Raw genomic sequence first — 27,414 nt, 5'->3', positions numbered from 1 at the left:
AAAAATCTTCTTAGCTTTGACCTGCAGGGTAAAAAAATAAATTACCCAATTTCTAGAGATAAAATAGACTGTTAAACCTGTATTACTATAACAAAAAAAAACAAAAACAAAAACAAAAAAATCTAACTTTCACGTCATTTGAGTCTTATAGAGAGGAGAAATAGGGTAGGGTGGAGCCAAAAAAAGTACTGGAAGAAATAATGGCTGAAAACTCCTTAAATTTGGCAAAGACATAAACCTACAGATTTAAGAACTGAGCAAATCCCAAACAGGTAAACCTGTTTTGCTTAATGTATTTTTTTTTCTTTTCATTTTCAATATATTGTTTCCTTTTTTTACATGTGCTTTGATTAATATAAAGGATAGAATAAGCTGATATACAAGGCAAACATAGTACATCACACTTAATAGATATTTTTAAACACATGAAAAAGTTAAAACTTTTGACTATCAACTAGGCCAGAAAGCAAGTCTCAGCATATTTCAAGGGCCTGATTATTGCAGAAACCACAATGTGATTACCTCAGTAGTCAATAAAAAAAAAAAAAAAAGAAAATTCCGTATGTTTGGAAACCTATTACTAAATAACTAGTACATCAAAGAATAATTATGGGAAATTTGAATGTATTTAGAAATAGGATCAAAATACTGCATATCAAAAACTTGTGGGATAAAGCTAAAGTATAATTCGTAGAAAATTTAAAACCTCAAATATGTATATTAGAGGAAAAGAGGCTTGAAGCAAATGAAAAAAGTAATGAGCTAAGTACCATCTTGAGTTAGGAAAAAAAGCAGCAAAACAGATCCAAAGAAAGTAGAAGAAAAGAGCTAATGATGACAAGAGTAGAAATTAAGAGAAATAAAACATACATAAAAGAGCAAGGATCAATAAAGTCAGACTTGATCATTTGAAAAGAGATCAAACTGACAAACCTCTGACAATATGGATGGAAAAAAGGAAGGCAAATAATAGGAATAAACGAAGGAACATAAATGCAGATGGTGTAGACATTAGAAATATAATCAACAGGCTATGATCAACTTCATATTAATTTGGAAATTCAGATGAAATGCAAAAATTCCTGGTAAAATATAACTGAATGAAGGAGAATAACAAACTCGAATAGCTAGTTCTATAATCAAAAGCAAGACCAAGACTGAATCAGTAATTTTTTTTCTTTTTTTTAGACAGTGCCTCACTTTGTCACCCAGGCTGGAGTGCAGTGCCGTGATCACAGCTCACTCCAGTTTTGACCTTTTGTGCTCAAGTGATCCTCCCACCTCAGTCTCCTGAGTAGCTAGGACTAGAGTTGTGTGCCACCATGCCTGGCTAATTTTTAAAATTTTTTTTTGTAGAGACAGAGTCTTGCTTTGTTACCCAGACTGGTCTTGAATCCCTAACCTCAAATGATCCTCTTGCCTCAACATCCCAAAATGCTGGGATTACAGGTATGAGTCATGGTACTTGACTGAATCAGTAATTTAAAAATAATTGTACCACAAAGAGAATTCTAGGCCCCAATAGTATTACTGGTGAGTTCTATGAAATATTTAAGGAATGAAAAATTCCAATTATTTCAGAGTATCGAATAAGGGAATATACCACTCCAACTTATTATATGGGCTTGGGAGAAGAATATATGTTACTTTGTATAAGAGCAGCAAAAGCTACAAGACAGATGTGAATCTTAAATCTTTATGCTGAAAATTATAAAACTTTATTGAAGGGCATAAAAGATATAAATGGAGAGAGAGATATACCATGTTCATAAATACAAAGCCTTGGTATAAATATGACCATTCTCCTCAAATTGATCTTATAAATTCAATGCAGTTCTTTTCAAATGAAATCCTATGAAGGTTTTTAGGAACTTCACAGCTGATCCAAAAATTCATAGGAGAGTATAGGGCTTCAAGATAGCTAAGACAATTGTGAATAACCTGAATAATGATGGTGCTCTGGTGCTCATCCTATCAGAGAGTAATTCTTACTTTAAAGCTTTATTTAATCAAGGGTGATGGGGCTAGATATGGTAGGGGTGAAGAGCATACAGAAAGAACTACAAATAATATGGAAATCTGATATGACAGAGGTGAATAAACTTTTTTTTTGAGCTCTGTCACCCAAGTTGGAGTGCAATGGTGCGATCTCAGCTCACCGCAACCTCCGCCTCCCAGGTTCAAGCGATTCTTCTGCCTTAGCCTTCTGAGTAGCCAGGATTACAGGTGCCTACCACAACACCTGGCTAATTTTTGTATTTTTAGTAGAGACAGGCTTTCCCATGTTGGTTAGGCTGGTATCAAACCCCTGACCTCAAGTGATCCACCTGTCTCAGCCTCCCAAAGCGCTGGGATTACAGATGAGAGCCACTGTGCATGGCAAGATAAACTTTTAAAAAAAGGTGGTACTATGAAAATTGGGTAGGAATATTGAAAATTATAAAAATTGAGGCAGACACCATGAACATACAAAAAATATATTCCCAAACTACTTAACGACTAAAAAGTGAAAAACCATATTCAGAAGAAAAAAGGTTAATATCCTTATGACATTGAGGACTTCTTAATACATAAACATGCACCAACAGTGAAGAAGTTAGTTACATTAATATTAAACTTTTTTTTTTTTGAGACAGAGTCTTGCTCTGTCACCAGGCTGGAGTGCAGTGGCACGATCTAGGCTCACTGCAAACTCTGCCTCCTGAGTTCAAGCGATTCTCTTGCCTCAGCCTCCCGAGTAGCTGGGACTACAGGCATGCACCATCATGCTCAGCTAATTTTGGTATTTTTAGTAGAGACGGGGTTTCACCATGTTGGCCAGGATGGTCTCAATCTGTTGACCTCGTGGTCCGCCTGCCTTGGCCTCCCAAAGTGCTGGGATTACAGGCGTGAGCTACCGCCCCTGGCCATAAAGAACTTTTATATGACAAAAATCACAAAGTGAAAATCCAAGCCGGGAACAGAGAGAAGACATTTGCAACCTCTATAAATGTCAAGAGGTTAATATCAATAATACATAAAGAGCATGTCAATTCAACAGGAAAAAGCATCACAACAGAAAAATTTGCAAAGGATATGAATGGGCAGTACAGGGTAGTGGAAACTAAATGGCCAATAAATACAGGAAAGGACCACCAACCTAAATAGCAATCAGAGTAACATAAATTTGAAAGCATCAAAGACACAATTTCAAACTTATCAGATTGGCAATAGTCCAAAAACATCAGGTTACTGGCAATATGGGGCAAGAGGAAATCTTATTGCTGGTGGGAGACTTTTTATAAGCATTTTGCTGAACAATTTTGAAATACTTAGGTTAAAATGGAAAACATGAACATCTCACATTCCAGTAGTTCCCACTTACAGGGATAGGTCTTAGAGAACCCCTCACACACTGCAAAAGAGTATTTGTGTGCTATTTTTAATAGTGAAAGGTAGGAAAAATGTAACTGTACCTCAGTAAGGAAAAGGATTTATCTGTAATATTTTCTTTCCTTTAAAAAAAATCTGATGCAAAGCCAGGTGTGATGGCTTATGCCTGTAATCCCAGCACTTTCGGAGGTCGAGGTGGGTGGACTGTCTGAGGTCAGGAGTTTGAGACCAGCCTGGTCAACATGATGAAACCCCATCTCTACTAAAAATACAAAAATTAGCTGGGCATGGTGGCAAGCACCTGTAATCCCAGCTACTCGGGATGTTGAGGCAGGAGAATCACTTGAACCCGGGAGGCGGGGGTTGCAGTGAGCTGAGATCGCACAATTGCACTCCAGCCAGGGCAACAAGAGTGAAACTCCATCTCAAAAAAAAAAAAAAAATCTGATGCAAGGCTGGGTATGGTGGCTCACACCTGTAATCCCAGCACTATGGGAGGCCGAGGCAGGAGGATTGCTTATGCCCATGAGTTTGAGACCAGCCTGGGTAATACAGTGAGAACTTGTCTTTACAAAAATGTTTTCAATTACCAAGCATGGTGACACGTGCCTGTAGTCCCAGATACTGAGGCCAAGGTGGGAGGATCACTGAAGCTTGGCAGGTGGAGGTTAACAGGGAGCTGAGATGGCGCCACTGCATTCTAGCTTGGGTGACAGAGTAAGACCCTGTCTCAACAAACAAACATCTGATGCAAATAAAGCATTTGTTAAATATTATTTTGTATGCTTACCCATTAATCTCAAATACTATATGAAAACATTTTAAATGTGAAACATAAGCAATATTGCCTTTAACATTTACAGTAGGTTAAACATCTATTGAAGTGACCTCTGTTCACAAAAACATTAGGAATGCTCATCTTTTTATAAATAATTCTCTACAACTTAACACCTAGTAAATAAAGTTTTTATTGCTTCTCTCCTGGAAATTATCCTATACATGGGTTAACTTTGTAATGCTGATTCAAAAGCAGAAGTGAAAAGGCAATAGAACTCCTTTTAAAATCTACTCTAATCTCAATACTTTTAAGTTTTAAATTTTGATCTCATTAACCTTACGAATGTCAACCAACAGAAAAATAAAACACACCAAAAGATTCAGAACTCTTTAAGGACTGTAAAGGGAGAAGCTTGAAAGCCTGAAGTCAATCCTCCCTTTGTCCAAAACCACCACCTTAACGACTCCAGCCCCATGAATTCCTAGTTTAAGAATCTCTGTATTAGAGGCTATCAAAAGTTAGTAATTGTAGCTAACTTTTATAGAGTGCCTACTAAATGCGGAACACTGTTCTAAGGGCTTTACATTTATTAAGTCACTTTTAAATCATAAACACACTGAGATCAGGAAATTGGTTTAACTATTCTTAGTTTCAGTTCCCCGTAGAACACTACAATAAGATATTTTGAGAAAGATCATATTCACATAACTTTTACTACAGTATGGTTTTAATTCTGCCACTTTATTATTAGTCCTTGTTAATCTCGTACTGTGCCTAACTTTATTATAGGTGTATGTATGGATAGGAAAAAAAACAGTTCGTATAGGGCTTGGTACTAAACTTGGTTTCAGGCATCCCAGGGGGTCTTGAAACATATTCCTAGTAAACAGGAGGGAACTACTTATTTCCAATGTCCACATAAGCAAACTGAGGCACACAGAGGGCAATTTGCCTACAGTTAAATAGCTAGTAAGTGGTGTAGACAAGATTCAAATCCAGGCAGTTTGGTTGCAGAGCATATACTCTTAACCAGGAATCTTTGCTAGTTAATTAGACAATTAATGAGAAAAGGTGTATCAGGAAAACTTAATCTGAGAGTTACAAATAAGTATTTTCTAAATGAGGTCGGAAGAAAAAAGGGTAAAACCAGAGTCTCCAAAGCACTTCTGTCTGTTGTATTCCTTGCCAAACAATAAAACTGTGATTCTGTTTCCTGCTTTGAAAATCAGTTCTGTTTTGTACTGCTCAATGCCTTTAAGATGAAGGTTTCTTTGTAATATTAACAATCAGTGCACTCTTTCTTTCAACTCCTTTATTAAATTGGTTGCAAAAAAGATATACATTCTTATATTGACAATTCTTATCATGAATAAAAGCATCAAAAATAAGGCAACAGCAAGATGTGCTTCACATACAAACAATCATGTTGTAAGAATAAGAAACCTGAATCCCTGTACAACAAAAAGATTAGGAAGCAAAATGTGAATAAGCTTGTATTCAGAATATACCTATATGTGTGTGTGCAAAGACAATACACTCATCATATACCTCACTTAGGTTCCTTTATGATGCATAATTCCTTAATCATTCATTTGTGAAACAAGAATGAATATTAAGAAACATGAAATCCAAATTGCATTTATTTTCACAATATCAATGCTAAACTCAAAATAGCAACTTCATTGACTCTCAATGGTAAATTTCAAACATGGAAAGCAATCTTAATTTTTTTAACCCTGTGAATAGGGTCTGCAAAAAACAGTGGATTATTTTGATTACAAAGAGGCTGGGTCTCAGCCTGCACTTAAATAGCATGAGCAACAAAGGACAGGAAACAAATATCACTAAGAGTAATGCCCATACATATAAAGATATCTAGTTGAGCCATGTTCTTTCTACTTATATAGCAAGCCTATTAAACCACTAGCATAATAGATTATATCTCATGAAACAGAATTACTATATTAACTACACATCTATCAGAAATTTCCAAATCCCTGCTCCCAACACAATTTTAGTACACCTATTAAGTACCACGGGTCATTTAGAAAAACAGAAAAAAATATACACCTAGTCTTTGCAATTAAAATCATCGTAACATAAACAATGTTAGATATAAATTTTGAACTCAATATGTTTTTCCTACATATTTATGTAATCAAGGCTTTTTAAGCAAAGACGGGTCTTAGGTATATGATCTGTACAAACTTACAGTAGTGTATATTCCAAATAAAGATTTTTCTTCCTACTATGGTATGACAATATAACTGCTTTCTGAATGAAGATACATGTTAAGGCTTAAGGTGTAAACACTTTGGAAGGCAAACAGCTTAGTGAAAAAAATTATGGTTCATTTCAACATGTGTATCATTTCATAATAGGCCCCTGAAGTTTCAAATTTACATGTGAGAACACATTTACATCTTAACTTTCTAGGAAAGGCACAGGCTTTATGTAAAAAAGCAGCAAAATTTTAAACCCACCAATATATTGACAAAGCCATTACTTTTATTAGAAACAAATAATGCTTCTCAAGATGTTGGCAACATGTCATAGTATCAACATATACTTCATACAGTGTATTTTTCCCTTTAATTATATTCCGGTAGGAGGTGGAATACCTCCTTGGCTATGAGGGGCAGACGTATTTGATGGACTGTGTAGGCTGGTCTCCTTGTACACAAACCAAGCATTTCCTCCCCAAAGTATCATATTCAGAAAGCCAAAGATCTACGAAAGAGAAAAATAAATATGAAAATCAAATACCTACTTATAAAAATTCATGCCCTACTTAAAAAAATCTCACTTTTTCTTTAAATATTTTTAGGCAGTACGCCATTATTTCACTTAAAGTTTAATACTAAACACAATGTGAAATAAAGAAGGAAGACTATATTTCAACGTACAAAATGTGGTTATATAAATGACTTATTCCCAATGAAATAAGGCTAAATCTCTAAATCTGTAACATATAAAATCATGGCTAAGAGATTTAGCTATTCTTCCGAATGCTTTCACTTTCCTCCTATTTAGAATGATTATCAACTGCTCGTGTACCTTTTCCCATTTACCTCTTATCACCCCCTCCTACCATCTCTTCTACTCCAATCCAACAGTTGTAACTACAAAAAAAGAGGAGTCACACAACTTTACTTCCCATCCCAATTAGTCAACCTCAAAGAAATTAATCTTCCTGGCTGGGTGTGACGGCTCACGCCAGAAACCCCAGCACTTTGAGAGGCTGAAGCAGGCAGATCACTTGAGGTCAGGAGGAGTTTGAGACCACCTGACCAACATGGTGAAACCCTGTCTCTACTGAAGATACAAAAGAATTAGCCAGGAGTGGAGGCACATGCCTGTAATCCCAGCTACTTGGGAGGCTGAGGCAGGAGAATCACTTGAACCCAGGAGGTGGAGGTTGCAGTGTGCCAAGATCATGCCACTGCATTCCAGCCTGAGCAAAAAAAAAAAAAAAAGAAATTAATCTTCTCAGATATAAATCTGACTAGATGAAAGAAAGTCTCAGAGATGAATAAAATCATGATCTTGTTTACAGGCAATACTTTTTTTAAGCAAACTTTTCTTCACTAACCACTATATTGTAACTAGAATTCAGATAGCTGAGTAAAAATAAAAATCATCCAGAGATTTACTGAAAGCTATTGCTTTCTTGAATTACTAGTACTTTAAACAAGTATATGAAATAAATTATAAATAATGCATACATACCACAGATACATTTAGGGATCCCATACTGGTCACAGAGCCAAAGTAACACAGTATTTCTTTCTTCTTACAAGGCGAAAGTTCCTGAACAATATTGTGACCGGTAGCTATTTTAATATCTGTCAGAGCTTTAGCCCAGGCAGAAGTGCTCACCAACCACAAAAAAGTGGCAACAAGTGTAACAACAAAGTCCTAAAGCAAAAATCAGTAAGAGTTAATAATGAACAATTAATTTTAATACTAAATTTCAAATCCATGATGAAGAAACTGAGATTACATTCAACCTTATGGTACTGAGAAATGGCCTTCATGATATACTTTATTAAAAAAGTCAGTGAGCATAGTAAACATTGCTGTTAGTGTTACAAGCACAGTGCCTGAGTTACAACGGTAAATAAGACTCAGTCATCTCCTCAGAAGTCTAAGATTTTCACACTAGAAACCAAAGTTTTATACACCCTTCATCATAACCTCACCTCAGCCACTTACTCCCAGGATCATACCTTGGACCTTGTCATCACCAATAACTGTATCCTTCCATACTCTGTTTTTGATCATCCCATTTTCCGATAACACCTCTTTCCAGCTCACTCTCTCTGGCACCCCAATCCTAAAACTCCTTTGACCCCACCAAGACCTACAATCTGATCCTACTGCTTTCTTACTGTCTCACCACTTCACTAATGTACTCACTTTTTTTTTTTTTTTTGAGACAGAGTCTCGCTCTGTTGCCCAGGTTGGAGTGCAATGGCATGATCTTGGCTCACAGCAACCTCTGCTTCCCGGGTTCCAGTGATTCTCCTGCCTCAATCTCCCAAGTAGCTGGGATTACAGGTGCCCACCACTACACCCAGCTAATTTTTTTAGTATTTTTAGTAGAGATGGGGTTTCACCATGTTAGTCAGGCTGGTCTCGAACTCCTGACCTCAGGTGATTCGCCCACCTCGGCCTCCCAAAGTGCTGGGATTACAGGCGTGAGCCACTGCGCCCGGCCATTCTCACTTCTTTTCATCAATTTCTACTCTAAGGGCCTTCGTTATCATCCCTTGCATATACTCTCAACTCCCTTATCCTTCTTCTGCAAAACTCTAACTTTAAACTGAATTCTCCACGAGATGGATAATAAAATGGTGAAAAGCACACACCAGAACGGTATCTCTTTTAAATTTCCTAACCACAAATTTTAAGAATGCTCATTATATTAAAAAAAAGGCAACAACAAAAATCTCCCAAGACACCTTATCACTATTAACTCTGTACTGAATCCTTTGCTATTTATTACAAAGAATGGGATGGTTTTAATATTTTAGAATAAATGGTTCTAATGGGTGGTTTTAATATTTTAGATCATAAGTCCAATCTTGTTTGATCTTCCTTCAAATTAATGACCAGGTTAGGAATAATATAAAATTTTTACCTTTTGGATGCTATATATGCTAAACATATACATACACTCAAGGACAGGAGCTCTTATACATCTGCAGCAAAAATCTTTCTAACCTCAGAATGGGTTTTGGAGCTTATCACAGAAGCATTTTGTTTTTTAAATAAACCCAATTAGTTTTTAATTATTTTGCCAGCCACCTTTTAGTCATTTATTAGGTTGGTGCAAAAGTTATTGCGGTTTTTGCTATTTATTTTAATGATAAAAACCACAATTATTTTTGTACCAACCTAATATTTAGGATAAATACCAGTGACCTCTTACGAGATATAGAAGCTATGCTATATAGCTTGCCCACTTGGTCAAGACAACACTGAATGAATACTTAAGATTAGAGAACCAAAAATAATTACTAATTACACAAACACGAAAGTACATGCACTTTGTATCTGAGCTCTCTGCTGCTACTTGTCCTTTTAAAAAACCTAGATCAAAGAGAAAAGCCTAGAAATATAGCTTATATTTTCTGCACTGTGGAAGTACTCCCCTTTTTACTGCTGTACATCTGCTATACATTCTGCTGCAGGTAGACATTTTCTAAACACTTGCTAGAAATAGTGTCTTTTGGAAAACTGATGAGTAACATGAGGTTATATTGCATGTTAAATAATTTCTCTTTACGGAAAAGTTCACAACTTTGATCAATATATGTCAAATCCTCCTAATTTTCAGGTATTTTCTTCCTTCCAAATTCTTTTTTTTTTTTTCTGGTTATGCTCTTAAATCCACTTGGATGGCTTGGGGTATGACATTCTTCTATTTCAAAAGCAGGAACTTTTCTGAAAATGATGCACAAAGTAACCTAGGTTGAAGGAACGTGGGGGAATTCTGGTCCCTTCAGATAGTATTTGCTCTACTCAAGACTCTAGTCACACTGCACGCTAAGTGAATGGTGCCACCTGGAGCTCTGCAATGCACGACCTGCAGCTGCCCAGGGCAGCTCTACTCCTCCCAACAATTCATAATGTGATTCATAGATTTTTAGAATTTGGGATACCCTATTTTTGTTTGGATTCATTTTCTGGTATTCTCAATTTTCCACATTGCCTTGAAACCTTAAACTCCTGCTACTTAACAAAAAAAGTGCTATATTTACTTCAAAAGAGAATTGAAGTAGATTTAAATTTTCATAATTGAAATACTCCTAGAAACACCTTAGCACAGAATTGGGAATATTGCTAAAAGGGCTCATTAATAGTACCTAAAAATTAATGTCATATTTGGCTATATCTTTAATTTTGGGTATGTCAACCCACCCCCCACCCTCTACTTTTTTTTTCCCCTGAGATGGAGTCTTGCTCTGTCACCTAGGCTAGAGTGCAGTGGTATGATCTTGGCTCACTATAACCTCCACCTCCTGGGTTCAAGTGATTCTCCTGCCTCAGCCTCGAGAGTAGCTGGGATTACAGGGACCCACCACCATGTCTAGCTAATTTTTGTATTTTTAGCAGAAATGGGGTTTCACCATGTTGGCCAGGCTGGTCTCAAACTCCTGACCTCCTGGAGTGATCCACCCACCTCAGCCTCCCAAAGTGCTGGGATTACAGGCATGACCCACTGCACTCAGTCTCTCAAAGAAAACTTTTAAATATTTTTATGGTTAAATTAAAAATAGAACTGAAAATTAAATTTAGAAGCTAGACTTTTATAGACAAGAAGCACCCATTATATAACAATAAAAACCTACTTAAGGAACCAATTCTGGATTATTTCTTTATATGACCACTAATTGGTCATTCTGAGGTGGAAAATTACTTTTTACTTTTCTGAATGATACAACTAGGTCAGTTTTATAGTTTTATCAGACAGAAAAACCACCTACAAAAACAGGTCTGAATGCTGCTTTAAGAAGTGTAGTATTTTTAAAAGTTTACTAGACAAAATATGAGAAATAAAGGGCACATTGACAGATTTAGTAAAAAAATTTGTTGGGATAATGACAAAATGGCGAGAAATAGCTTCTAGTTATAAAGAATTTTAATGAAATGTAATTATCTATAAGATCATTCTAGTTCCCTTTTCAATAAGATTTGAAAAGTCTGCAGAAAACATAGATTCCTAACATGTATGTTGGATAAGCACTGCAAATTAAAACAGTTGACATCTTATCTTTTTAACAACTGAGAAGTATTTTATGCAAACCTCTAGTTTTCTTATGTCTCCTATGACATAAGAAACAGAATAAATCTGAATGATAAAAGACTGTTGTATTACTTACTTACCATTTCCATTCTTACGATCCAGCAGCAAAAATTAAAAATAGATAAGTAAATAAAATTTGTAATCTTATTTAATATTCCTTCATATTTAAATAGCCTTCCCTTTAAAGTAACTTCACAATAATTAGCAGGTGTTTTCTCATACATATGAATGACCAGTATCACACATAAAAAACACCTCTGTTCTCCCTTTAAGTTACTAATAACTGACTTTGTAGTTACTCTTTTTTTTGAGATAGAGTCTTGCTCTGTCGCCCAGGCTGGAGTGCAGTAGCCGGATCTCTGCTCACTGCAAGCGCCGCCTCCCGGGTTCACACCATTCTCCTGCCTCAGCCTCCCGAGTAGCTGGGACTATAGGTGCCACACCCATAGTTTTTTGTATTTTTTAGTAGAGACGGGGTTTCACCATGTTAGCCAGGATGGTCTCGATCTCCTGACCTTGTGATCCACCCCTCTCGGCCTCCCAAAGTGCTGGGATTACAGGCTTGAGCCACTGCACCCGGCCTATAGTTACTCTTTTATAGTGGAGGTGTAACTTAAAACCATGATTTATCTCTGGATTTGCCACCAATAATCCAGGGCAGATCCTACTAACTAAATCTCAGAGAATATTTCTAGCTCAGTAGGCTCTGAAGCCAAAAGTATCAGGACTTCAAATCTAAGTCCTTTGTTGATACCTCAAAGATTCAAAATTAGTTCATGGCTGCCACTAAGGCTGAGTATAAGAATTATCTGGGTCTGATTTTAAATTAAGGAGTTTAGGGACATAGACCAGGAATCAACAAACTTCTTTTGAAAAGGGCCAAATAGCAAATCTATTTTTTATCTCTGTTACAACTACTCAACTTAACCACTGAAGCAGCCACAGGCAATGTGTAAATGATTTTGTATGGCTGAGTTCCAAAAAAAACTTTATTTAAAAAAAACAAGGCCAGGCTCGGTGGCCACACCTATAACCCCCAGGACTTTGGGAGGCAAGGCAGGCAGATCACTTGAGCCCAGGAGTTTGAGACCAGCCTGGGCAACATGGTAAAACTCTGTCTTTACAAAAATACACAAAAAGTAACTGAGTATGGTGGCTTGTGCCAGCTACTCAGGAGGATCATTTGAGCCCAGGAGGTTGAGGCTGCAGCAAGCCAAGATAGTGCTACTGCATTCCAGCCTGGGCGACAGAGCGAGACCTTGTCTCAAAAAGTAAATACATAAATAAAGAAGTAAAAATAAAAAATAAGACAGTGACCTCTGGGACATAGTTTGCAAACCCAAGATATAGATAATTAAGCTCAATAAGTTTTGTTGAAATATAAAGTGAGCCTTCAGGGAAAGAAAAAAAGAAAGAAGCAGAAAGAGTTATGAGACTATGTTGTGATAAGTAATTCTTCAAATTAAAAGAGTTAATTTCGACTTAATTTTTTTGCTATTTGTAACCTGATGTGCTTTATTACATATGTGAGTTTCTTCCAAGTTAAAATAGAGTTAAAAAAGAAACAAACTTTCTTTATAGTGCAAATAGGCTAAAATAATTGAGTTAAACTTAATGGGAGAGAGCTCAACCTTGTGGCAAACACAGGCCAAAATATGCTGAACTGGCTTACACCAAGAATTTTTATTTCCAGTATAAGAAAATGTATATTTAGCTTATACAAATTATTTTTGTATTAAAAAAATAAAGTGATTACTTACAATCATAGGAAGTTTACGACTATCCAGATACAGACTCGTGTAGCCAACATAAAGCAGAAGGGCAGCAATGCAGTACAAGAACACAAACACTGCAAAGGTAACATAGAATTGTGCAGAAGAAGAGTAATCGCCGATGAGAACGTAACTTTTCCAATTTACATCACATATGTTTACACCTGGAGGTGGCTGAAATGATGCCTCATTCAACCTATTAAAATAAACGTATGAATTATTGAACTTTCCCAGTAGAGACAGAAACATTTATGCAAAACAATGAATGACACTTCAAAAAATACTCCCCAAATATATTAAAAACATTCCTTTGGGGAAAAAAAGTAAAATTCAAATATTATATTTAAGTAAACTGAAATTTTCATAATAAATGTATATAAGTTATACCTGGTATTGGTTTACGATACACTGAATATAGACTGAATTAAATACTTTCATACCCAGATACTATCTTCCTGCAGTAAAAAATTAGGTAGGAGGGATTATACCACATAGTTTATACTTTGAGACATCATATTTCATTTTGTGTGGCAGAGTATGTGTGACTAGCCCCAAGAGAGCCAATTACAACAATGATTTACATTTTTAACCCTAGATCAATAGTTGCTAACAATAAATATTGCCTTTCATTTTTCCCAACCATAAATTGTAAAAGACTTGTCACTAAAGATGCTGTAACAGTTCCTTATGTGAGAAGTGTCTAGGAGAAAGGATACAAGATAGAGAGGTTTTGATGATTACTAACCACTTATTATCTGACTTATCTTTAATATGGAGATTTTATTTAATCATCAAAACAGCCTTACAAGATAATACTTCCAATTACTGGACCAAAAAATTGAGTCTAGGGTCAAGTAAGTAAAGTTAGTAAGTGAAAGAAGATTCTCACCCTAGCTTAAACATAGGACATATTCAGTAAACTTTTCAATGGATACTGATGTTAAACAAGACTTCACAGATGAAATATTCTTCTGTAAGTAAAGTCACTTACTTTAAGAGTAAGAAAGTATGGCTTTTTGCTAATGAATGAAATACAGAATCTCTTTATATACATCTATGTCTTAAACCTATATAAAGACATAAATATTCAGTAATTGCAAAAAACATTGAGAATCTGGATTTTTCTAAGTTATGTTTCCTTCTACATTAGGGCTTCCTATATTAAGGTGATAGAACAATCTCTAGTTTGCTTTATTTTTACTCTGTTAGAATAAAATTATCAAGGCAACATCACATTGTTATAAAAGTTTCTGAACACTTACTCTCACTTTCTGTCCTATTTTGTTACAGACCAGGAGATGTTTTTAGACAGGCATGGGTCTGTGTACCACAGTTTGGGAGGTAATGATCACTTACCAATCTAAATTTTCTACCCTCTACAATCAATAAATTGCTGGAAACCTTAATGACTCACTGTGAAAGTAAAAAGAGTAGTGAAACCATTAAAATAAATATAACTCACCTGAATGGATAACCAAAAGTAGCTGTAATAGTTTTATTCTCGGTAATTGTGGGAGGACAACTCACTTGAATTTCTGTTTGGCCCTTAAAACCTCCACAGGTGGCAAAAGCAAAGATAGAAGCAATCTATACAAAGTAAGATGAAAAAAGACAAAAGAAAAAACAAGATAAGCATTACTACACCCCAAACAAGGGTCACTAAAACTGTAAGCACACTGATTATTAAAAATTGGCTCACTAACATTCTAGAAATTCTTCTTTTTTTGAGACAGGGTTTCTGTCGCCCAGGCTGGAGTACACTGGCATGATCGGGGCTCACTGCAGCCTTGGCCTCCTAGGCTCAAGCCGTCCTCCCACCTCACCCCCCAAGCAGCTGCATCACAGGTGTGCACTACCACACTCGGCTAATCTTTTTTTGAATTTTATTAGAGATGAGGCCTCGCTGTGTTGCCCAGGTTGGTCCTGAACTCCTGAACTCAAGCAATCCTCCCATCTTGGCCTCCCAAAATGCTGGGATTACAGGTGTGAGTCACTGTGACCAGCTCCCCACTACCCTTTTTTAAAGAGATGAGTCTCACTCCGTTGTATAGACTCAAGTGTAGTGGCACAATCACAGCTTACTGCAGCCCTGAACTCTCAAGTGATCCTCCCAAGGAGCTGGGACTAAGGAGTGTGCCACCATGCCTGGCTACATTCTAGAAATCCTTAAACACAAACTAAAATGAAAGACATTAAAACATTCATTTGCAAACCTCGACAAATGTGATTTTATTTTCCCCTGAGTATAATACAGAAATTAATGTACCAGCCCATATGACAATTCATTTGTTCATACTTTAGTGTATCTACTAAGTATTAGTATGAAATATAGAGGGAGACTCATTTATTAGTATCAAAATCAAAATGGGTAAATTGGAGGTATTTTTATTTGGAACGCAAGTTACCAGTAATTTGTAAAGCCAAGAGGCTGTAAGCAAAGAAGAAATACTATTTCATGAGCCTGTTAAGCCTCCCTTGTGGGTATTTCCAGGTCTCAAAAAGTTGTTGGAGACTTATTTTCCTAATCATGCATATGCTTAAAAAAATGAATGATGTTCTCTCAAATACCATCTAAAACACAAAAAACATGGAAGCAACCTAAATGTTGAGAGGGAATCAAACTATAATTCATCCACTCATTCATTCATGCAATGAAACATTATATAGCGGTTGGAGATTAACAACATAGAAAGTGTTCATTACATATAAAGTAAATTTAAACAACAAAAACTAGAAAGGTTATGCATCAAAATTTCAAGGTCACCTCTCAAAGGAAGATAAAAAATAATTCCTTTTTATTTTTGTACTTGTGAATTTTCTACAAAACAACACAAGTAAGCAAAAAACTCCAGATGTGCTGTTAAAGTCCAAGAGCTCAATCTTTCAGCAAGTGGTGATGGCTCTATTTTCAAAATACATTTGCAATCTGACCACTTGTACTGCCTCCTGATCTGAACTACCATCACCTCTTGCCTGAATTTTGCACTAAATGGTCTCTCTGCTTCTGCCCTTGCCCCAGCTTCAGTCTGTTATCAACATAACAGCCAAGACAATCTTTTACAAATGTAAGGCAGAAAATGTTATCCTTTGCTCAAAACCCTCCAATGGCTTTTGAGCTCTCTATGAATAAAAACCAAAGTTCATATAAAGGCCTGCAAGATCCTTTCTTCCCTTATATTTCTGACCTCATGTTGCTACTTTTTCCTTTACCTAATCTGTATACACAAACTGCTTTCCGTGCAACACCTTTAGTGACATGGGATAAACTCTTCCTTCAGGACCTTTGCACTGGCTATTTCCTCTGCCTAGAATACATGGTTCACTCCCTCACTTCCATAGCTTCCTGTTCCAGTATGACCTTCTCCGAGAGACCTTACCCTCACTACACTATATCAAATAACAGCACTCCTACACAACCTATTCCCTCTACTCTATTTCTCCTCTGTTCTAATTACCACTGCTTGACACAGTACTTAATTTGTCTGTCTTTCCCTAGAATAGAAACTTAAAGAGGTCAGGGACTTGGTTTTGTTCAAGATCATACACACTTAGCAAGTGGTAGTAGATAAAATTCAATGCAGATTTGATACCAAACCTTCACTGTTGAACACTTGATATAATGCCTCCCATGGATTATTCCAGGGCCTTAAGTCTTGTAGGTCATAATCCACATTATAATAATTGTCAAGGGTTTGTTTCCCCTCCCTGCCCCCACAAAGAAGAGATACATGAAAAGAATCTGGTTACAGAAGGGAAGAGTCTGAGGTAATGTCCAGCACATAGTTTGGGGTCTTAACTGTTAAGAGGTGATCCCTGGTTTTCATAGGATTTCAAAATATGTAAAAATAACTTTCCTTGGAAAATGTGTCATGAAGTCATTTTTCATTATTCGTACTAACTAATGTTTTATGTTAAAAAAAAAAAAAAGGTAAAGATAGAAGAATCTATACTCTCTCAGAATAAATATGCATGAATACACAGAGTGAAAAGGCCAGAAAATGAGTCCTGAGCATATAAAAGAAAAGAAAAGAAAAGAAATTAGATATACAAATTGAACCAATGGAGCAGAATAAGGAGGCCAGGAATAGACTAGTGTGTATAAGACAAATTGTATCTAACAGAGTTGATTTGTAGATCACAGAGGAAAGGAATGTGGTGGTTTTAAAGATATGCCCACCAACTCTTTGATAAAACTCCCATCAAGAGGTGGAGTTTGATTTCCCTTCCCTTGAGTGTGAACTAAATATAGTGACTTGCTTCTACAGAATAGAATATGGTACTGCGAAGAAATGGGATGTCTTTTCTGAGACTCAGTTATAAAAACATTGCAACTTTTTTTTTTTTTTTTTTTTGAGACACAGTCTCGCTCTGTCACCCAGGCTGGAGTGCAATGGTGCAATCTCGGCTCACTGCAACCTCCACCTCCCAGGTTCAAGCAATTCTCCTTCTTCAGCCTCAGGAGTAGCAGGGGTAATTACAGGTGCCCACCACCATGTCTGGTTAATTTTTGTATTTTCAATAGAGACAGGGTTTCACCATGTTGGTGAGGCCAGTCTCGAACTCCTGACCTCCAGTGATCCACCGGCCTTGGCCTCCCAAAGTGCTGGGATTACAGGCTTGGCCACCGCACCCAGCCAAAGACTGCTTCTGTCTTCCTTTCTCACTCCTGAACTTTCCCATTCTCTGGGGGAAGCCAGTGGCCATGTTGGGAGGATACTGAGGCAACTTTTAGAGACTCACATGGTGTGGAATTGAGGACTGCCAGTAACCACATGACTGAGCTCTGAGGTTTGCCAACAGTCATGAGAATGAGCTGGAGACCCTGAGATAACAGCAACCCCAGCCAACAGCTAGACTGCAATCTTATGGGAGACCCTATGCCCAAACCATAGCTAAGCTGCTCCCAGATTCCTGACCCACAGAAGAATGGGTGAGATTTATTATCTCACCTAATAAAGGTCAACAGACCTTTGTTTTAAACTGCTAAGTTCAGCGTAATTTGTTATACAGCAATAGATAACTAATACAAGGAAGAGTTGTTCAGTAAATGGTCCAGATGAGCTACACACAAAAGTAAAAAGTCTCTAAAAGAACCATAAAAGATTGTTAAATTCAACTACAGAAAAAAAATTGTAATCAAGTCAGCTGTTGAATGTAAAACAAGCTACCAATTAGGTGAACATATTTATAATAAACATAATGTCACAAAGGATTTACTAGCATATGGATCTAAGAGAAACCCTTGCTCACGTGTACTAAGAGATGTATAAGAATGTTCATAAAAAACGGGGAGGGGAAAAGCAACAGGAAAATGGATAAAACACCATAGTATATTCTTACAATGGGAAGTCATATGGCAAAAAAGATATAAGAATTACAAGTGCCTACATCAACATAGATGAATCATAGAAATCCAATGCTGAGTTAAAACAAAAACAAAACAAAAACATGTTGCATATGACTACCTAGAGTATAAAACCATTTTTTAAAAAGCTCTGTTTACCTGACTACATTACACCTGCCACTATTTTTGTTCAGGCCGTCACCATTTTTCACTGGGCGTAACCCAGCAGACGCTTCCTCTCATTTCCAATTTCATTCCAATTGATACTCATCTTCTATAATGTGGGCAGTACAGCTGGAGTACCCAGTAATGCTACTTATGAGTCTTGAACACTTTACATGCCACTAATCTAAATTGATATGTACTCCAACTGCAAAATACACACTAGATTTTGAAGATTTAGTATGAATAAGATGTAAAATATTTTATTAATTTTTATATTGATGACTTGCTCAAACAATAATTTGGATAGATTGGATTAAGTAAAATATATTGTTAAAATTAATTTCACCTGTTTCCTCTTATTTTAGTGTGATTAATAGAACACTGAAAATTACTATGTGGTTTGCATTTTTGATTTCCATTGTATTTTTTTGTACTGGACAGAGCTAGTTTAGAATGATGTCACACTGATCTGAAATAAAAATCTGATCATGTCCTTCCCATTTAAAGGAATTTCTTCAATTGTTTTTCAACCTAAATTAAACAAAAAATGCTCAAACTTCTTAATTTGGCATAAAAAGCATGGCTGATTGATGCTCAACTTTATAGATAGATTTATCTCTAGTGTATCACTGCCAGGTACTGTATGATTCTGTCACATTATACTGCTTACTGTTCCTGAAACATACCATGTATTTACGTCTTAAATGTATATGCTGCTTCTTCTGGGAATGCCCCATCTCTAATTAGCTCATTCCTTGTGGTAGAACTCATGATTCTTCTCTTGAGCTATCACAGACATTAACTCTATTATATATGAACTCTACTATAGGCATTTTTCTTGTGTAACTTGCTTTATAAAAAATAAAATGGGGCCAGGTGCAGTGGCTTATGCCTGTAATTCCAGCACTTTGGGAGGCCATGGCAGGACGATCGTTTGAGCCCAGAAGTTCAATACCAGATTGGGCAACACAGTGAGACCCTGTCTTAAAAATAAAATAAAATAAAATTAAATTAAAAAATTAAATAGAAAAATGAATTTCCTAATATAACAAGTAGCAAATAAATAGCATACAGCACTACAGCTTGTTGCTTTCAAGACTATTACTTCTACTGCTCCTTTGCCAGACTGTCATGTCTTTGCACCTGGTTTTGTTTAGCATTTTCAATTTTCAATGACTAGCAGAAAACCTGACACATAGCAAATGCTCACTAAATAACTGCTTAAGGAAAAAATAATTTCCAATAACTTATAAGTAAAACCATATTTTGAATCTTACATAATTATCATTTTAAAGCTTTTTGTTATAAGGATAGATAAATATCACGACAGCAGTTCTGGTCTTTATCTTATAGAAAGAAGGGACAAAAGCACATATTTTATATTAAACAAAGCACAAAATTATGAGGGCAAAATATCCAACTATCTCACTTCTCCCTACATTCTACTGCTATTTTGATCTAGACTGGAAGTTATATACTGGCAGCCTGTTGGTAAAACCTGGCCTGCAAATATATTTGTGAGGCCTTTGCAGTATTACAAAAAATGTGAATTTGCTGTCATTGTTTTAATATCGCTAATTTAATAAATTAAATTAATTTAATTATTAATTTAATTTTAATATTACATATAAAAATTTGGATTTCCTGCTTTTCCCGAGTGTGTATGGGAAAGCTGAAGAATGGCAACATCAGACCCACATTCTCATAAAGCAACAATCAGAGAGAACTGAGTGACAGATGTCACTTATGGCAGAGCATGTGCTTTCTAGGTTATCTGCTTCTCCATTGTCTTAACAGCCCTCAGGATGTGTGTTAGTTGCCAGTAAGTAATCAATGACATACTATTGTTTTTCTTCCAAACATCTTGCTTCACTCATTTACTTTAGAGGGTGGTTCCTATGACCATTTCAATTTCTAACCCTAGTCTAAAATGAAGGAGTACTGGTGTTCTGATTTATATTTTCTGGCCACTTTTGAAACTCATTTTCCCATACACTCCTACCCCATGAAGAATGACTGAAACTACTGACATGGAATTCTATCTGCAGAGTAACTAGTAAGAATCCAGGGGCAGGGTGACAGCAAGCTTCTGTTTAGGTCAGAAAAGTTACATGTTCACATACAGCCCCAAGTATCCAGAGAAACAGTCTCACTTACCTCTCTGCCCACCAGACCCATACTAGACGACCACCATGGCAGATCTTATTCACAGAATTGTAACCTCAGGGTGAAAATTACAGCCTGGTTTTCTGGAGCACTAGTCTCCAAAGTAGACTGGAGTAGTCAATTAACTGGTGCACCAGAAGAAAATATATAAACTTCTATTTAGATCTACTTTCAGACTTAGATAAGGAATTGAAGCTTTATTGCAATTAATATACCACTGAAACCCATGCTAGGCATGCACATCAGAAGGTCACATGTCAGTACAGCATGTGGGTATCCTGAAGGTAAGGGGAATCTCACACATGGAAGGACAGACAGTGATAACCTCACCTATTCGTTCACTTTTAGTGTTCATGCATTACAATGTGAGTGGGCCTGGATTTATGGAATAAATTGTCTAGTTTTAACCAAACTAACCTTCACAAAATTGTCCTGTGGCTTTAAAATGTCTTCAAAGAAACTACAGATTGGTAACACACACACTCATGTATAAAAGAGAAAATGGAAGCATTCATACTCTACGTATACTCTATGATTACATTCATCAGCCATATTACAAGGTAAAAAAAGACTACTTAATGAGATCACAAGAAGGTGGCAAAACAAAAAATAATCAGAATAGTATCTGAAACAAGGATTTAAAACTATAAACAAAATTTGCACTGAGTATATAATATACCTTAAGATACTAACTGACATAGTAAAACATGCATCTTAAGTTGTAGACGCATATTGTGGCTCTGTCCATAAAATTTTGTACTAATAGGCATTTATGATAAAAAAGACTCTGCAGGCTGGGCACGGTGGCTCACTCCTGTAATCCCAGCACTTTGGAAGGCTGAGCCGGGTGGATCACTTGAGGTCAGTGTTCCGAGACCAACCTGGCCAACATGGTGAAACCCCGTCTCTACTAAAAATAAAAAAAAAAATTAGCTGGGTGTGGTGGTGGGCACCTGTAATCCCAGCTACTTGGGAGGCTGAAGCAGGAGAATTGCTTGAACATGGGAGGTGAGGTTGAAGTGAGCCAAGATCACGCCACTGTACTCCAGCCTGGGTGACAGAGCAAGACTACATCTCAAAGAAACAAACAAAAAAGACTCTGGAGGCTGGGTGCAGTGGCTCATCTCAGCATTCTGGGAGGCCAAGGCAGCAGGATTACTTGAGCCCACGAGTTCGAGACTGGCCTGGGTGACATGGTGGGACTCTGTCTCTATAAAAAATTATAAAAGTAGCTGGGTATGGTGGTGTGTACCTGTAGTCCCAGCTACCCGGGAGGCTGCAGTGAGAGAAAAGCTTGAGCCTGGGGAAGTCAAGGCTGCAATTAGTCGTGATCGTGCTTCCGCACTCCAGCCTGGGTGACAGAGTGAGACCCTGTCTCAAAAAATAAATAAAATTTAAAAAGAGTTTGGAGACCTAACTTCTATTGCTAGACCATGCTCATTCTGAGGATTCTACAAGAGAATACTAGTATTCACCTGGTTTATGAGTGTTGTTTACACGTTTCTAGCTGCAGGATCCTCACTGCTATTTAATTTCGCCATTAATCTGAAATCATCTACTTAAATTTCTTTCTGTCCAAGGTTTAGTTTATCAAAGCAATAACTTAAATCTTCAAAAATAGATATAAAAGTATATTATGTATGAGTGTTTACATGCAAAACAAATGTATGCTGGTTTTAATAAGTCAAATGATCATTCAATACTTAAAATAAACTATTACAGCACGTTTGCCTTTACAATCAAAAGATTAGATGCCTAGAGCCAAGGTATTGATTTTTATGAGTCAAAGTCTGAAATGTTTGCTAAAGTTATTCATTTTATAACATGTATTGTTTTTGATGGTGATATTTCAGTTTATTCCCACTGGGCAATAAAGTCAGTTACAAAGTGCTTCAGTTTCACTCTATCTCCGTTTGCTTCTAATGTACAATAGTAGAAAATTCTAAATAGCCTGCCAAGATAATTCAATAACCCTTAAAAATTTGGATTATGGCTGGGTGCAGTGGCTCATGCCTGTAATCCCAGCACTTTGGGAGGCTGGGGCAGATGGACTACCTGAGGTCAGGAGTTTGAGACCATCCTAGTGAAACCAGGTAAAACCCTGTCTCTACTAAAAACACAAAAATTAGCTGGGCGAGGTGGCGCATGCCTGTAGTGCCAGCTACTCGGGAGGCTGAGGCAGGAGAATCACTTGAACCTGGGAGATGGAGGTTGCAGTGAACCGAGATCATGCCACTGCACTCCAGCCTGGGTGACAGAGCAAGACTCCATCTCCAAAAAAAAAAAAAAAATTGGATAATGAGAAGTAAACTCTAGAGTTCCTGCTGAAATAAACGGCTAGTTTTTTGCTAACTCCTAATCATTGTATGTTGAAAACATCTTTATGTCACCTTAAATCTCCGAGGAACCTAAATATATTTATTTAAAAATCACTTATCAGCCAGGTGCTGTGGCTCATGCCTGTAATCCCAACACTTGGGGAGGCTGAGGCGGGTGGATCACTTGAGGTCAGGAGCTAAGAGTCCAGGCTAGCCAGCATGGTGAAACCCCGTCTCTATTAAAAATACAAAACTTAGCTGGGTGTAGTGGCGAGTGCCTGTAATCTCAGCTACTCGGGAGACTAAGGTAGAAGAATCTCTGGAACCTGGAAGGCGAGGTTGCATTGAGCCGAGACCACACCACTGCACTCCAGCCTGGACAAGAGAGAGACTCTGTCTCAAAATAAATAAATACAGAAAAATAAAAATCATTTTCTAATAGCTCTACTATTTTCATGTCTTCTGGAGTGAATCAACATCCTGACTGTTGATCTGGCTGGCTGTCTTGAAATAAGCCTGTCACTTTGTGGAAAACTGACAGCATTTGTTGCCACTGACATAATTTGGGTTTTTAAGTAAAAATTAGTTTTCTTCATGTGTTTTAGGATATTTGATATAGGCTCAACTTGATTGTCCCCTCCTACTTCTATCCCTGTCTAGTGGCTTTATGGTCATGGTCATTTCTGCTTGGTCTTCTGAATCCCCTAGTCCACAAACACCACACCTTATGACGGGACCCCCAAACCACCAACATAAGTGAACATACAAGTTATCACAAATCCAGACCTTAAGCCTGCAAGTAGATTGGTCCAGGTCTTGAGTGGCTATATATATCTCTTTATTTCTACACTTTTAAGTACTCAGCTTTATTTAAGTCATAAATCCAGACAGTCAGTTGAGTTTTCTCCAGATTTATTAATAATTACCAAATTTGGGAATAGTCTTTCTCTTTGCCATATTTTCTATTCTGTTTCTGGTCCCCAGTGATGTTTACCTCATCAATTCTCAATGTGTGGTCTGTGGACCCCTGAAAGCTCCCAAGAGTCTTTCAGGAGTTCATGGAGGTAAAACATTTTCCTAACAATACTAAGACATTATTTGCCTTTTAGACTGTGTTGACATTTGTACCGATGAAGCAGACATACTGGTGGGGAAAACTGCCGGGCTTAGTAAGAATCAAGAAGAATACCAAACTCTATTTCATTGCCACACACTTGTAGTTAAAAAAAAAAAAAAACAAAAACCCAAAACAAACAACAACAACAAACACCGGTTTTACTTAAGAATGTCTGATGAAGCAGTAAAACTTTAATTAAACCTTGACCCTTGAGTTCTCTTCTCAGTATGATAAAATGGGAAATGCAAATAAAGACTTTTGTTGCATACCAAATACAATGGTTGTCTCCAGAGAATGCATTTAAGCAACTGAGTTGTAAGCTGAACTAGTGGCTTTTTTTTGTAAACACCAAATTTCTCCCATCTTCACAGTCAAACAGCAGTTTATGCTGTCTTCACTTTCTTACCACACTTTCATTCAGCCTACTAAAATCTGGCTTTTTGATTTTACTGAAACTGCTCTTGCTAAAGCCACCAACAGTATGATTAGTAAAACCAAGGGATGCATTTTAGTCCTTATTTTACTTAACTATTCTATTGCACCTAATGTTTTGGGGTACTCTTTTCTTGAAATTCTAATAGTGATGTCAAGGCACTATTTCCCTCAATTTTCCTAACCATTCCTTCTCTCCTTTGCAGGCAGATATCTGCTGTATCTGCAGCCCAAACTCATATTTTAAATTCTAGATCCATATATACAACTGTATCCTATAGGATACCTCCAAAAGATCTAAAAAGACCACAAACTCAATACATCTGAAACCTCTGACCTTCCACAAAAATCTGCTCCTCCTCCTCCTCCTGACATACCTTGAATAATGATGCTAATGGCAACCAAGTCAGAAAGACAGCAGTCATCTTAGGGTCCTCCCTCTTCGTTACCTTCCATACATAATTTGTAATCCCCTTTTGTAAACCCCTTCAGTTCTACTGAAACTAATTTTAGGTCCTCATAATTCCTCAATCAACAGATTTCCCTTCCTCCAATTCTGACCTTTCCAATCCATCCTTTTAGAAATTTTCATTTTGTCAGCAGTGTAGAGGGATGGTTTGGAAAGGTCAGAATTGGAGGAAGAGAAATTTGTTCATTGAGGAATTATGAGGGCCTAAAATTAGTCATATTATTGACTTGTTTAAAGCCTTTAAGTAAGTTCCCATCCCCTACGGCAGGGATTCTGGGCTTGAGTGGAATAAACACTCCAATATTCTGTACCCTGCACATATGCATTTTCTTAAGGGCCCAGATTCCCAAAGATTAACCCTAGAAGCAGCGAACCTCTTTGAAGTGTTTTCAGAATAATCTCAAACTGTATCCTCCAACCCAGTATATATTCCAACTAACCCCCAATTACTTCTAAGTTCTCATACAGGGTTATGCTGCTTCAGCATTTCCTACCACTGAATGTAAGATTCCTTCTGCCTAGAAAGTCACTCCCCAAGTGAACCAGTACCCATCCTTCAAGTGTTCCTTCAGCTATGAAGTCCTCCCTAGTTCCTCCAAGCAAATGCTCTCTCCCTCATTTCTTCTACTATTCTTTGCATACACCTTTATTTCAGTTTATTATATGGCATTTTCATATTTTTATGTCCTTCATCCTTAATAGATCATGAGAAAAAGACCATGTTTTATTCATGTTGGTATGCTAGCGTTTAGTACAGATCTGGCATAAAATAGTCAAATATTCATTGAATAAATATTTACCACACCATTAACAATGTGTAGTCTTTTCATAAAAGGTTCTCCTGTGTAATAACAAGCTGTTCAAACTGAAAGTAGTATTTCCGTAAGATGCTTAAAAAGGGTATTTTTCAAAATACATCAGAACACGAATGAACTTATCACTAGTGCTTGAAATAGTAAGGAAAAAGCTAAATTTACAGTTGTTTAAAAACTTGACAAATAACATAAGCACAGATATAAACAGCTGCCTCTTCATTTAAGTGGAAATCTAAATTATTAGTTATAAATTTAACCATAATCCTCAATGAGACTAAATCTAGATGTAAGACTTTCTTAACGTTTATATTTGATTAGCCTCGTTAATGCGATTTTCCTCTTGCAATTTTTAAATGCTTTAATCATGGTTTTCTTTATACTTAAATCTGGACTTAGGTTTAAAAAAATCAGGTATATTTATTTATGCGTCTTTAAAGTAGTCATTTGTGTGAAGTCAGCACTACTTCAGTTTTCAGAAAACACACAAAACGTTCAGTGAATGGTGAAACCCTCTAACCCCTTGGGCGGTTACAATGGTCTAAGCAGAAAATCACATTAGGTACCCATCAGAGAAACTGAGTTTCAGTTGCTTTTAAAAACATCCTCGGTAGGTTATTTAGAACAGGAAATTGAAAGTTCTTATTCTTCTTCACCACTCTATCACTAAAGAAAAGGGCGAAAAAGCTATGGATGTAAATGCCGCTGTCTATAAACACAACTTGCCTGCAGAAATACGTAGTGGGCCACGAAGTTTGAAGGAAGCCCGCAGTGCCAGGTATATTCACCAACTCCTCCAAGTGACTGATCATTGCCAAGGTCGAATTAATAAGTGTTCTTTGATGTTAATGATTGTGAGTGTTCTCAGGAAAGGACTAAAAGCTGACTTTCCAAGCAGGATGTTGCTTGGAAATACCCAAATAAACTCGATGTTCATTCCTAACGTGTTATTAAGTGAACCGATCTGACTCCATGCGTTTTGTTAAAAGGCCTTTCCTTCGTTCCCCTGGCCCACAGTTTATTTTTGACTATTTTTAACTCGGAGCCCATCTTAAAAACAAATTAAGAACGGAATGCTCGCCAAATCAAGTCTACAAGACAAAATCGGCTTCCCAGGGAGCTGGACCTCGAGTGGGCACCGGCTGGGACGTACCCGCTGAGCCTCTCCGCAGAGCGCGACACCAGCCGCCGGGTTTCGGTTAGACCGCAGCAGGAAGTTTTCCCTTCCTCTGCGGGAAGCAGTGGAGCCAAGGGGAAATTTGAACTCCCACTCCACCGGGGCACCCAGAGGGGAGCTCCGGTGTGGGAGGGTGCTCCCAGGGGAGCCAGGCGGCCGAGGAGCTCGTGATTCGACGCC

General features: G+C 37.1%; 1 protein-coding gene across 1 annotated transcript in view; it reads right to left on the bottom strand.

Annotated features, from left to right (window-relative positions):
• Positions 1-5,447: 5,447 nt before the first annotated feature.
• The window catches only part of SYPL1 (synaptophysin-like 1), a 23,121-nt gene continuing 1,154 nt past the window's right edge, over positions 5,448-27,414 (bottom strand). The window contains exons 2-6 of the mRNA XM_011986392.1: positions 27,211-27,286; positions 14,697-14,821; positions 13,223-13,430; positions 7,880-8,068; positions 5,448-6,880 (exon numbers count right to left, since the gene is read on the bottom strand). Of these exons, the coding sequence (XP_011841782.1) occupies positions 6,746-6,880; positions 7,880-8,068; positions 13,223-13,430; positions 14,697-14,821; positions 27,211-27,286 (733 nt within the window). The 3' untranslated portion in view covers positions 5,448-6,745. The remainder of the gene's footprint in view (positions 6,881-7,879; positions 8,069-13,222; positions 13,431-14,696; positions 14,822-27,210; positions 27,287-27,414) is intronic.

The sequence above is a fragment of the Mandrillus leucophaeus genome, unplaced genomic scaffold (genome assembly GCF_000951045.1).
Source record: "Mandrillus leucophaeus isolate KB7577 unplaced genomic scaffold, Mleu.le_1.0 Scaffold298, whole genome shotgun sequence".
NCBI classification, from domain to species: domain Eukaryota; kingdom Metazoa; phylum Chordata; class Mammalia; order Primates; family Cercopithecidae; genus Mandrillus; species Mandrillus leucophaeus.
Note: the sequence above shows the minus strand (reverse complement) of the source record. Positions and strands in the feature narration are given on the sequence as shown.